The 14,437-nt window shown below is 44.5% G+C and overlaps 1 protein-coding gene across 1 annotated transcript in view; it reads right to left on the bottom strand.

Moving 5' to 3' along the window:
* The window catches only part of GRID1 (glutamate ionotropic receptor delta type subunit 1), a 1,143,434-nt gene that overhangs the window by 531,753 nt on the left and 597,244 nt on the right, over positions 1 to 14,437 (bottom strand). The window contains exon 4 of the mRNA XM_054982944.1: positions 13,432 to 13,637. Within this exon, the coding sequence (XP_054838919.1) occupies positions 13,432 to 13,637 (206 nt within the window). The remainder of the gene's footprint in view (positions 1 to 13,431; positions 13,638 to 14,437) is intronic.

The following is a 14,437-nucleotide window of genomic DNA, read 5'->3' as shown; positions in this document are numbered from 1 at the left end:
ACCGGTCTGTAGTTTCCTGGGTCATCCTTATTCCCTTTCTTAAAGATTGGGACAATTGTCAATTCATGACAGTTGGAAGAGGCGCATTAGATGCTTTTCTTCTACAGTTATGTGTTTAAAAAAGTTACAGAGAAGTCCTAAACAAATAGACCTCAATGGAGTTAGACAGGTATAGCTGTATTTAGAATTGCACCATTAGATATCTGAAAACAGGACTGAAAACTGAAAACTGCTGTGTTGTGTCTTCTTCCATCATCAGCATACCTGAGTTGCATGATGTTGCTTTTGGTAGGTTGCAGTGGCTGTGCTGCCTCCCCAGAAAATTCTGTAAGCCGCCCTCAGATACCCAAGTTGCAGCAGGAGGAAGGAACCTGCCTCACTGCACCCACTTTAGACTGCATCTCCTTAACATCAGAGGCAACCTAAAGGATGGCTTCAGGGGGCGAGAATGATCTTGTAGAGAGGGGCCCCAAGACACGAAAGGCTCATAGAGCGGCACGTTTTTCCAAAGTGCCCGAATGTGGACTTCCGACTGAACTTCCATGAAATTGTAAAGCAGCGTTCCGATTGGCTTTTCTTTCTTTCTTTCTTTCTTTCTTTCTTTCTTTCTTTCTTTCTTTCTTTCTTTCTTTCTTTCTTTCTTTCTTTCTTTCTTTCTCTCAGTGACAAAGATATCTTGATTCTGTTCATCTATTATACTTAGCTGTCCAAAGCACCAGCTTGCAGTCCTTTTCAAGCTGTCATGAGCCATCCATATAGAATATTAAAACTTCATAGGTTTTATTAATAAGAGATTCACTGTGCTTGTCCACAGGGTAATGAATTTCTGGAGGAACAGATTAATCCGCAGATTGGGAAACAGGTGGGAAAAGGGCCTCCCTGTCTTTCCAGTCCACTCCCATTATCATCCTATTCTAGGCTCCTAGTTTTAAATGATAGTCGGTCCTTTTTAACCCTATGACTGCATCATCAAGTGATGGCTTCAGGTGAGTTGGAGAAGTGAAGACATGGGGGGAAATCAGAAAACACCCCCACAGTTCCTGTGGGCCTTTTTCCAAATTTTCAAATAGGAACATTGGAAAAATTTGGTGAAGCACCGAAGGGGGAACAAAGACATTATGAAACATTTTCTCTTTTGGAATGAATAAAATGCTTTTTAATAATGTGTAGTATGAAGTTTGTTACGTTAACCTACAGCATTAGATAATGAAAATTCCTACAATTTACTATCAAACACAACTAATTTGTTCTACAATTAATATGCCACAAAGTATACAATGATCATACATCAATGAATAAATCAATGCTATCAATGTTAGAAATTTTAACTCAGTATCCAGATATGCCACTCGCCCCGTGAAGAGCTGTATCACGAGTTGGTTTCTGTTCAGTCACCACACCTTCTCTTCTTGACAATAATATCTGTGATGTTTTCACCTTTTACTCTTTCTTACCTATCAGATGGAAAAACTAAGATGCCCAGACTCATGTAGCATATTATACAGCAGTTTACAGTTTTATCTCCTTAGTATTTGGGTCTCTTTGTAATCTGTCTTGTAGAAAACTGACAGTATAATCCAACACAGGTTTCTAAACCTGCAAGTTTCAATAGAGCTGAAAGGATGTAACTTGTAACTCAGTTTACAACTGTGCTGTGAAGCATTTATACTTTCAATTTTGTAAGTATATCAAACAGCAGAATTTAAATGTTATGTTACAAATGATGCATTTTTATGTTGGTAAAGCAATAAGTTTTTTCCTTAACATTTCTGGGAGTTTTTCTGGGAGGGGGAGGGGGACCCCTAAGATTTTCACCCCCTAAGGGGTAAAAAGGGTAAAAAATAGGGATACAGCTTCCCTGTGTGGTTGGTAGGCTTCTCCTCCTCCCACCCCAACCAACTGCCAACTCAACCACTCATCCCTGAGGTCATTTGCATATGCGGCCTGATTGGTCATCACCACAACATTCTAAAGAGTATGCAGTTGCTGTTGGGAGTCACTGAATGTGTCCTGAGGTAAAAATACACCTCCCAGTCTTCCCTCTAGGGTTGCCAATCTCCCTGTGGGCCTGGCTTTCCTGTGTGGCTGGCACCCTCCCCGTCTCTGATGGGTCAGCTGTGGAACTCTGTGTTCTGAGATAAAAATCAGGTAAAGGAAACTGCAGGCAGTTGAAGAAAGACAGTACAAGACTCCTGAAAAGAGATTTTATATAAAAGTCAGCATGACTACTGAGTTTTTAAATGTTCGTGGGGAGATAGCGCATGACCTTTCTAGGGCCCATTTTGATGTGAACCTCTCACATGAACCTGCCGAAGTGCCCACCACACCATCCCTCCCTCAGTCCAACTCCACCTCACACCTCTCGCAGCCATCACCTCTTACTGCCCCCAAGAAGCCTCCTGGCAGATGTTGTTCAAGATACACCGATGCTAAAGAAGGAAGCAACTTAGAGATGCGGCAAAGAAATATACAAGTCCTGCTCCTGCGGTGCACCAAGCAGCAGTAGCCAAGTACCAGCAAGATCACCCCAAGGTGCAAAAAGCAGCAGTATCTCTCTATGAGCAAAGCCATCCTGGAAGACGAGTAGAGAGGCGCTCACTTCCATGGAAGGTCAAAGCTCACTCAGGCATGGCCTATGATCCTTCGCTACCTTCAAGCTGCCTCTTAACCTCACCCATGCAGAAACACCCCGTTCAGCATCTCAAAACAAACCAACATGGCCCAAGTGCTGTGGAACTGTGAGCTCATTGCTTGGGATGAGAGCATCATGGCGCACAAAGGGTGTTTACAGGCACTGAGCATAACCCTCGAAGATGTCAGGGGCAACGAGAGAGTGATGGGGGGAGTCACCGGGCTGCTGGCTGGAGACTTCTGGCAGACTCTGTCAGAAGTCCCAAGGGGAACTCGAGCTGATGAGGTTACCGTGTGCGTCAAGACATTGTATCTGTGGCCCCTCATCAGGAAACTCTCACTATGAAAGAACATGAGGGTCCACTTGAGAGGCGAGGTGCCCGCTGGGGAATTCTCTGAACTCCTACTGCAAATAGGTGACGGAAAGTATCCCGAATCCAAGGGAAAGGTGACCATCCCTGCAGGCCTGGGCACAGCAGTGATGACCCCGGCAGACCTAAGAGCCACGATATTCCCTGATCTCGTCACTATCACAGAGAAGTCCATGGACTGGCTGTGCAACCGTGCCATTCTGGCCCCCAAGAACGACAAGGCTGCCATCATTAATGAAACACAACTTAACTCTCTCGAAGGGGCAGAAATGGAGTACAGATCTGTGGTCTCAGTGGTGCAAATGGATGACGCGGTCCACTACCCCGTGGAGTTCCTCAACACGCTCAACCCTCCTGGCTTCCCAGTCCACAAGCTTCTCCTCAAAGTGGGGGCTCCAGTGATGCTGCTCCAGAAGCTCAACCCACTCAAACTCTGCAATGGCACCAGACTACGAGTGAAAGCCCTCCACAGGAATGTCATCGAGGCCAAATTGTTTACCGGCAGTGCTCAGGGGTTGAGTCGGTGTTCATATCATGCATACAACTCATACCATCAGAGACTTTTGAGTTCAAGAGACTGCAGTTCCCCCTCAAGGCCTGCTTTGCTATGATGATCAACAAGGCCCAGGGCCAAACACTGAAGGTGACAGCAGGAATTGACTTGAGGGAGGGCTGCTTCTCACACGGGCAGTTCTATGTGGCTTGCTCCAGAGTGCGCTCACCCAGCAGCCTGGTGATCCCAGCACCTGAGGGGGAAACCACCCATGAGGTCTACAAAGAGGTCCTACAGTAGAAAAAACACGGTCGTACATATTTTTCACTTTATTTCTTGCACTACAATCTTTTCCTTTTAAAAATCTCTTTAATAAATGTTACATTTTGAAATTCACTTCATCCGTTTTTGGCATCAACCCGCTTCGCTTTATTCAAACACTCTTGTGATGCTTGGGTACTATGCTATTATACTACAAAACCAACTAACCCCCCCCCCACACACACACACACACAAACCAAAAAATGTTACATACCCATAAATATTATAACTGGATTTAAAGTAGTTAAATACCGTAGCGAAGCGTGGGCATCAAGCTAGTCTCTAATATGGGTGGTCTATCACAGCTCTAATAAAACAAACTGTACCTTCATATTCCCCTCACATCAACTACTTTGTAATCTGTTCAGATATTTATCTGTAAGTCGTCAAGTGTATGCAGTAGAGATACCATCAGACTTGCAAGGAATGCGCACGCATCAGAAATTCCCCCCTGCTCATAAATGCCTTTTTTACTCATCCTGGAAAATTATGCGGCTCTTTGAGACTCTGAATTCCTGCGATGTTTCTGTGCCGGCACAGCCAGCAGCATCCATCATATTAAGCAGCTAGACAGTGTGGAAAAGGGCTCAGGACACGCTGAACTGCTCTGCTCCAAGCTTCGCTGTCTCAGGAAACTGACCAAGTGGGGTTCCTTCCGGAAGCACAGTTCTTCTGTATTAGGGCTGTTAGGTAGAATTCTCTTAATTCCTCTTTGGTGAATTTCTCCCTGAAATCCCCCAATTTGTTTCTATTCCTCTTTTGGGGAATTTAGGTTAGTTCCAAATCAATTCCGCTTTCATGAAGAGAGAGACTTGAGAGATGGGTTCGGATCCGGGCAACCCAGGTGCAGCTCCCAGCTCTGCCCTGGAATCTCACTGGGTGACCCTGGGCCAGTCACAGGCACTCAACCTAACCTGCCTACCTCACAGGGTTGTTGTGAGGACACAATGGCGGAGAGGAGAACAATGTAAATCACTTTGGGTATAAATGAAGTAAAATAAAATAAATCAAATGTAAAGGATGGGATATTTCCAACCCTTCTTCTCACTGCTGACTTCCCCCCCAGCCTTTTAAATCAGTCTCTTCTCCTTCCTTTTGAGGGGTGAAGTTCCAAGAGGGCACAAAAACCTCAAGATAAATGAATGAGAAATTAAAGAAAATTCCTCTTTAGAAAAATGAAAAGAGAATAAAAAGAACCAATTGCTATATTTTAAAAAAGATATTTTTGGAAAAAGAAATCCCACTCCCTGCAACAACCCGTCCTCCAAATAGTTTTTAGCCTTGCAAGAAGGACCCACTTGCTAAGATCTGTCGGCACCAACACAGCTGAAACAAGGAAATTATCTGACCAAAAACAGTTGTGATGTAAAGAAGAAACAAAGGTATAGTCCCTGCCCTTGAGGTGTAACATGAGCCAAAGATCAATCAAACATCGTTCAGCCATACAGGCTTTAAGTGTAGATCTCGCCAATGAACGTTTCTTATGTGGATATGTGTTTCTATCGAAAGCTGTATTTAGTATTTCATTAAAATCTCCCCCAACAAATAATGATATCTAAGACCTACCAAATTATTGAAACATTGATGAAACCTATCTAGATAATCCACATTTGGACTGTATATATTAATCATAACCATAATACGATCAATTTTTCACTACTAAAATAATCAAGTGACTATTTGGGTCTGTTATTCCTTCTTGAACCTGAAAAGAGGCACGTTTATGTATTAATATAGCCACATCCTTAGATTAAGTAGACCTATCTGTAACATATACCTCTCCAACCCACTCCAACCTGCTGACCTGCTCAATTACCGACCAGTTTCCAACCTTCCGTTTTTGGGGAAGGTGATTGAGCGGGCGGCAGAGAAGCAACTGCAGAATTTCCTGAAGGAGACCTCAGCCCTAGACCCCTTCCAGTCTGGTTTCCGCCCGGGACATGGGGTCGAGACATTGTTGGTCGCCCTCACAGACGATCTCCGCAGACATCTGGATCAGGGCGGATCAGCACTGCTGATTTTGCTGGATCTGTCAGCAGCGTTTGATACGGTCGATCACGAACTTTTGACCCACCGCCTTGCCGATGTGGGGATTCAGGGGACAGCACTGCAGTGGCTGGTCTCCTTTCTCCACGATCGGGGACAGAGGGTGGCGCTCGGGGAGAGGGTGTCATCTCGTAGGCCACTGGTTTGTGGTGTGCCACAGGAAGCGATACTCTCTCCATTATTATTTAATATCTATATGCGCCCCCTCGCCCAGCTGGTGCGGAGTTTCGGGCTTGGGTGTCACCAATACGCGGATGACACCCAGCTTTATCTGTTGTTGGACGGGCAGCCTGGATCGGCCCCTGATGCCCTGGAGCGTGCTTTTGAGGCTGTGGCTGGTTGGTTGAGACAAAGTCGGCTGAAATTGAATCCCACGAAGACGGAGGTCCTGTATGTGGGTCGTGGGGAGATGGCTTTGGGACCCCAGCTTCCTACACTTGATGGGGCAGCACTTACACTGGCCCCGAGGGTTAGGAGCCTGGGGGTGATTCTGGATTCCTCCTTGAAGATGGAGGACCAGATCACTGCAGTTGCCAGGTCTTCCTTTTATTATCTTCGGCAGGCCAGGCAGCTTGCCCCTTATTTGTCTCCCCGTGACATGACTACAGTGGTCCAAGCAATGGTCACCTCTAGGTTGGATTACTGTAACGCGCTCTACGCTGGGCTTCCCATGGGCCTGATCCGGCGGTTACAGCTGGTACAGAATGCAGCAGCGCGGGTCATTGCTGGAGCACCGGTGTGGGAGCATATTACACCGGTGCTACGCCAGCTGCATTGGCTGCCAGTGGAGTACCGAATCAGGTTCAAGGTTTTGGTGTTAACCTACAAAGCCCTACACGGACTGGGACCGACGTATCTGAGGGACCGTCTCTCACCATATGAGCCCCGGAGGACTCTCCGCTCTGGCGGAAAACATCTTTTAAGTGTCCCTGGCCCTAGGGAGGCCCACCTGGCATCGACCAGGGCCAGGGCCTTTTCAGTCCTGGCCCCGACCTGGTGGAATGCTCTGTCTTGCGAGACAAGGGCCCGGCAAGATTTGCTTGCATTTCGCCGGGCCTGTAAGACAGAGCTATTCCGCCAGGCATATGGCTAACGCCGGGCAGTGCCCGCCCCCCCCCCCGTGAAGGGGGGGTTAAACCATCACCCCTATGCAAACACAGAGGCATGTATGAACCACTGGGCAGCATGAATTGTTATATTTAATGTTTTTAAATGTTTTTAAATGTATTATTTAATGTTTTTAAATGTTTTTAAACATGTTTGTATTTGTTATCCACCCTGAGCCTGCGAAAGCAGGGAGGGCGGAATATAAATATAATAAATTAAATTAAATTAAATTAAATTACTCTCTACACAATTTTTTTTTATTGTTTGCCATTTTGGTTAATTGTTTGTCATTATGAGTTTCTTGTAAAAAAAAGCCATGTCACCATTAAGATTTTTCAATTTGGAGATAACCTTTTTGCATTTGGTAGCGTCTCTCATGTCCTTAACATTCCATGATATCACATTGAACATAAAATAGTATATCCAAGCAATGAAGTTCTCTTCCCTTATCACTGAATAAATGCAGGCTATCACATATAGAGCTTTATTATAAATAAAATACTTATCAAAAATAGCAAAAAAAGTACATATGGCTAAAAATTACCAATTTAAGCAAGGTAAGTAGGACCATAATTCTGTAAATCAGCTAATAACTGCCCACCACAAGAGTTCTGACCCCCATACCGAAAGTGAAAGAGGAGGAAAAAAGGGGGGGGGGACTTTGATGCCAGAAATCAAAGAAGAGCTGCTGGCCTCGCGTGCCTTGGAGTCACGGCCTGGCTCAGCATCTGCTGCTCTCCCTGTGCTCAGCCTCCCTGCGTCCCTCGCTTCCATCAGGTAAGAAGAGCTTGCCATGCCAGCGGGAGGGGTTGGCAGGGCTGCTCCTTGGGAGTCGGGGGGGGCACGTTCCTGGGGGGTTCTACGGCCGGCCTCGGCACCAGACATTGGTCTTTGTAGTTGTTATAATGGAGGGTATGTGTCATATATGCCTGTCTGCATATCTGCCATGAATGTATTCTGTGTTTTCTACGTCCTCTGAGGGCATGAGAAGTTTCTTATTGATGTTAAGGCAGTAGGTTATCTTGCAAGTATTTACTTTCTCTTTCCCCACTGCCTCCAGCAAGTGTCTTTGAATGTCTGGGAACTGAGATGATTTCATTCTTTGTTCTGTCTAGCCTAAACCTAGCTTCTCCCTTTCAACTGCTCCCCCCCCCCCCGGCTTCTTCGCGCCTAAAGCTTTAACAGTCCTTATCCTGATGGCGGGAACTTTCCCTATAACTAACATCACCAATCCCAGTTACGTCACTTCTGCCAATTCAGCTGTCTGAGCACCTTGAACCTGATGAATCTCTAATAAAGTTACTTCAACCAATACACCTGTGCGTTTGCTGTGGAGAACTGGGGGATTCTACCTGCCAGGGACTGACAGTATGATTTTCTATTGATTGAGTGGATATTAAGAATGCTAAACAGTTATATTGTAATAATATAAGCAGAGACTCCGTGACTGTATTACTTGTGCACAATACCCAGTAAGCTAACTAGACGCTCCGGACTTCTTGTGCGCTCCTGGATCAGAACCAGGCCTGAGCAGAAGCATCCAGGGCAATGTGTTCTTGTTTTGTCAGGTTGAGGGCAGTTTCCTTTGCAAGAGAAGAACGGTGCAAAGTAGGAACTGAGCCATCCTGCCCTCTCTTTATCAGCTGTTAAGATTCCACTTTCCTCTCCCCACAGTGGGCTTCCTGCTTCCTTGTTCTTTTTCTTGCTCTGAACATAACCAAAGGCCTCTTTTTCGCTTTGTTCAGTACCTCTCACTAGCCAAAGGCCCTACTGAGCTTTTGCTTTCCTAACAATCCCGCTACAAGCACTGGCTCTTTGCTTATATTTATCCTTGGTTACATGTAGGGTCCCCAGCAGCCTCCTGGTGGCTTGCACCCCCTGCCCACCGATCACCAGATGCCATTGGGAGGTGGTAAGCCACCCACCATCGTCCACCAACGCCAGGCAACCCAGGATATTGCACAGGGTGTGTCCTCCTGGCTGGAGCCACAATGTCACATCCGCAATGTCATCACACTGCTCATGGGAGTGCTCCCGCACTTTGGGCCAGGCCGATTTCAGATTCTTAAAGAATCTGCCCTGAGCAAAGAAAGGAAAGAATTTCCTTGAGTATCGCACACACACACACACACACACACACACACACACACACCCTGCAATGGTTTCCCAGGAGACCTGGCAACCCTTCTTATATGGCCTTCTTTTTAAATCCTCTGATCTTAAGATAGTAAAGAGTCCAGTAGCACCTTTAAGTCCAACCAACTTTACTGTCGCATAAGCTTTCGAGAACCACAGCTCTCTTTGTCAGATGCATCTGATTAAGAGAGCTGTGGTTCTCGAAAGCTTATGCTACAGTAGAGTTGGTTAGTTTTAAAGGTGCTACTGGACTCTACTATTTTGCCACTACAGACTAACACAGCTAACTTCTCTGGATCTCAGATCTTAAGAAAACTGGGCCGTTTCCACATGGCTTACCTTTGCTCGTAACGACCTGTAAGATAGTGCAAAAAACGTGGAAGATCACATTTTCTTGCGCGAGAAAACACGATCTTCCACGTTTTTTGCACAATCTTACAGGTCGTTACGAGCAAAGGTAAGCCGTGTGGAAACGGCCCTGTTTATGGAGCCACCCTGTCTTCTTTAGGTTCCTCCCATTTTTGATCTATTTGGAATTGTCTATGATTCTACCTTCGAGAAGAGATGCTCCCTTGTCCTCACCCCCAGCCCTCCTACTGCTTCCCTGGCTTGGCCTGGCAACCTTGAAAGAAGCGGTGAATTTGGTGTGTGATAACAACATCCAGAACTCCCAGCAGTCACTAAACCATTCATCTTTTTTTGAATGCTTATTCCTACTGAGATGTTCAGAACGGATCCAATTAGTGTAAGACAGGAATAAATCCCTGATGCTATTCTTGAAGGTATCCTAAGCTAATACATGCCTATCTAGTTTATCTTGAAATTGATCAGGATTTTACTTTTTATCCTCATTTTTTTTTGTTGTGTGATTGGTTTGTCACGTTATTTTCCCTCTATTTTCCAATGCAAATTTTTAAAGAAACACAATTCCTTTCAAATGCCTATATCTGAACCATATCAAAATACTGTATTTTGTTCTAGCCCCGATTGCAGCAGTATGCGGGTGATCCAAAGATCATAAATACTATAGAATTAAGTAACCTGTTAGCTTCCATACGACCCACACAATTGTAGAAGTATTTCATTCAGCGTATCTCAAATCCATAGAGTATTTAGAGAGATTACATACTTCCATTATTAAACTTCCCTTTCCTAATGCTTTTTTTTTAATCAATCAAGATTTAGTAACAGAAGATTTTTTGAACAAATTACTTTTTAATTCAGCCCAGACTTATACTCCTGCAGGGATCTGGAAAAACATCAGGATCATTAACCTTAATAATTCCTGTAATCGGGCTTCTCTCCGGGGATGAGCAGAGCAGTCCAATGATGGAGTGCATTGCCCTTTAAACTCCACACTCCTGCAGGGCTGCTGCCTTTGCAGCACGTGAACGCAAATCGCATGAATATTAGCAGGAGTTACGGATTTTAGTGGGGAACTGGTTTGATAGCATGCATTGAAACACAACTGCTGGAATGAACAGAAGTATGACTCGGAGCCAAGCTACACGTGACGAATGACACTTGAATGGCAAGTGCACAGACTCGTGTGTATTCCTCCCTGTTCGCTTGCCATGCACTTGCCCTCCACTCGATCATGTAATGGAGCGCAAGTGAATGGCAAGTGAACAGGGAGGAATACACGTGAGTCTGTTCACTTGCCAGGCATGTGTCATTCATCACTTGTAGTTTGGCTCTCAGTCCCTGATGCGACCATTTTCCTCTTGCCAAACCTGAAAACCAATCTAAAAGGGCACCTACCAAGACTGAGGGGGATATATATATAAAATCATGTTAGAAATTCTGATGTCATACTGGAAATGAGGTAGGCTGGTAGCTGAATACAGATTTTAGTGGCCTACAGTGTCATGCTAAACTGAGTTATACCCTTCTAATCCCAATGGGTTTAGAAGGTTATAATTCTGCTCAGGAAGACATTGTTACCCGAGTAACTTCCAAATGGGGTTCTTGGGCGCTGTAGGGTTACTTAGAAGCTTATCATTGGTTTGTCAATGAGACACTCAGAAGTAGAGGAAAAGCTGCATGAAAAGACAGCAGCCACCACTTGTGATGTTCTCCACCAACGTGCAGTCACAGAAGAATATTGAGTGTTTTTTTGTTGATGCAGTCTCAGCTTTGTAGGCAGCAGTGAGGACCAAGGATGGACAAGCATTCCAAGAAACAAAGCCCTCCCAGATATCCTAGGCCACTTTCACACGTCTTACTGGCCGTGCCAAATCGCTGCCAAACACTCATTTTGTAATGTAGAAGACACCTCCGGAACAGCCGGTAAGATGTGTGAAAACGGCCCGAGACTCTTTTGCAACACACTATGGTTCTTTGTAAAATGTTTCCTTAGTACCTGTCAATAAAGAAAGGTTTGCTCAAAATATAAAGTTTGAAAACCACTTGCTTCCACAAAGCTCTCGCTACATTCACCGACAGCGTATGCAGAAATATGAGGGAATTGTATTTGATCTTATTTGTTGACTTTTTTTTCATTTGTGCCAAGAAAAAAAATCCCACTGTCATTTGTAAACTTTTATTATGAAAAGTTGAACCTACAATCTGTGCTCAGGCCAACAAAGCAGCCCCTGAATTGCTAAATAAGTGCCGTGTTAAATATCGATTGTGAAGTTGCGATGAATAGGAATAATATCACAGTGTCATATTTGATAAAGAATAAAACACAAGGAAGAGCAATTAAAATTGTATCCTTGAGGTATCATAAATGTCACACTACTCAAGCTGCAGAGCTGGTGCTTTAGTTTTCCAGTTGCTAACAATTTGATCCATTTTAGGAGATAATGTGTGAAAATTAACAAATGACAGCATTATCCCATGAGATGGTGCTAACCAGATTGTTGTCCAACCGTTAGACCTAAATTGAAATTAGTCACACAATTCTCAATTGTTAAAGAAATATGGGAACACATTACAGAGTTCAATAACAAAGGTTACCAAAGAGCCGCCTTAACAAATGAAGGGCTGTGTACGAAACCACAGCATCATAAGTCACAGCACGTTTCTGCAGCCAGAGGGGCTCGCATCTGCAGAAAACGCTCCACCCCGTTGTGCCTGTAGTTTTAAAACCTTGACATTGGTGGCGGGGTCTGCAGAGCTGACAGGTTAATCAGGAACTCCCAACCACAGCCACAAATACAGGCACAAATCACGCTATCAGTTTTAAAGGGCAAATTAAAATAAAGGCACAGCTTTTAGATAATCAGGCAAATCCAATTTCATCCCAAGCGCAGGAGCCTACAACAATGTTCTGCTCTCCATCTTCTCCCCCTCCTAAGTTTGGTCCGTGTCAATTCTCTGTCACACTTCCAAAATCTCAGCAAGCTGTCATGACCTTCTCCACCATCCAAGAAACTCCATTCCCCCCCCTACTCTGAATTTCCAGGGCGGGGGGGAGCAGTACTGATTCATCTAATAATGAATATGATCTCTCCGGCATGTATAGGCCCCCCCACTCAACAGCTTCACTGAAACAACGTGAATTCACAACAAAGACCTCGCTGCCAAACAGTCATTTTGGCTTGGCAGTCCATGTCAAACTGATGTCGAAGACACCTCAGGAACGCAGAGAAAGGACCTTAAAAGAGATGGCGGCACGTTCAGCTGGGTGTTACCGACACACGCACAACTCTAAGCATACTTTACGTTGCGCTGTTATTTATTAATTTGAGTATCTTTTTCCACAAAGGGCATTCAAAGTGACTAAAAACTTGAACAAACAAATCTGGGAACAGCCCGCCAAGAACATTTGAAACCATTACAAGGGATTAAACGTATCCTCTTATCAGTATTGTTCTAAGTAACTCAACTTATTTTGAGTGTGAATTGAATCATTTCAAAAGTGAACACAGAGTCAACTATAATGCTACATATACTAGCACTCTGTCTTGAACTCGCTGCCAAAAACTGGGTTGGATCCTACCAGCTTTTCCACTGGCAAAGGAGGAGGGGGTGGGTGGTCTCATACGATGCTCCTCCGGACTTCCGCCCCTACCCCACACAGCCTTTTGTTCCACAATCCCTGACGTAGCCTTTTCAAGGGGGGAGTCAAGAAAGACCCCTCTTCTCCTCCTTCTCTAGTATAAAATTGGGAGGATCCAATCCACTGTACGCTACATTTTTGTTATTTGCTTACCTTAGAGATATGTTACAAGAATTGCAACCAGAAACTGCCTAGGAGCTGTTGCCACCAAAAAAGTACATTTAAGCCCACTTTCTCAAAACTCTGGCAGCACACTTTGATCCATTTCATGTAAAGATTCTCTCTATTCAGGAGGATTCCAAAAAGAAGGATTTACTAACCTCATTTATGAACGTTTGTGCTCCCTTCGGACTCAGAAGTAAGATCGCTCTCCTCAACGTATCTCGATAGCGATTCAACTCTTCTGTTTTCATCGTTGTAAAAAGGCTGGCAAAAACCCTGCTGATATTTCTGTCCACTTTTTGTAAAGATACGTCAAGTCCCAGCTTTGAAGCCTGGTCCAAGAATCCTTGCAAACCACGGATATCTGCCGAAGAGAAACAAAAATACACATTTGATCTTTTAAAGATAGGAGTGCAGCCCTAAGCCAAGAGAAGTCAGCAGCCATGCCAAGGATTCAAAAACCGAACTAAATGGGCCCGTGGCATTTTACACTTGTTTCTTTGAATAGTTGTTTCACAGTCACAAACTTCCCTGAAACTGCCTTCCCGTAGAGGGATGCTAGACATTCTAGTGCCTAAGACTGAAAATCAAAATGGTGCCCCTATGGTAGAAAAATAACAAGCGGACCTAAATAAAATGCCATTTGACTGCCCTTTCCCTCCACCCAATCTCTTGTCTGAGGTAGGCCAGGTCTCTGCACTTTATCTGATGGTGGTTGCTGTCTGGTGTAGGTGGAAGCCAAGGGTCTCTGAGAAAAACAAGCTGAAAGCCAGTTTAGACTCCTAGATGTGGCTGCACTGTTCTTTGAATCCTGGCCAATATCTTGTTAAGTTTGGCATCACTGAAATTGTAGGCAGAGGGAACCTTTCTTGGCTGCACGCTTTCCAAAGTTAATGTAATACCAGTGAAACTTCCCTGTGCACAGAACAGCAGAGGCACCATGCTCTTTACTTATGTTTCCTGGAGATAAGTACAACACTTACACAGAAGCATTTCAACATAATTCACAGTGAATCCCACTGAGGTCAGTATGCAAACTGGTTTTCAGAACTACATCTTGACTGAATGATAAGGTCTAATTTCACTGAATTATTCTCTGCCTTACGTATGAAAATATTTTTTTTTATAATTGTAGTTAAAACTGCATCACAGCAGAATGGAACC

The sequence above is a fragment of the Eublepharis macularius genome, chromosome 6, assembly GCF_028583425.1.
Source record: "Eublepharis macularius isolate TG4126 chromosome 6, MPM_Emac_v1.0, whole genome shotgun sequence".
In the NCBI taxonomy this organism is placed as follows: Eukaryota; Metazoa; Chordata; class Lepidosauria; order Squamata; family Eublepharidae; genus Eublepharis; species Eublepharis macularius.
The sequence above is the reverse complement of the archived record's forward strand: the minus strand, read 5'-3'. Positions and strand labels throughout refer to the sequence as shown.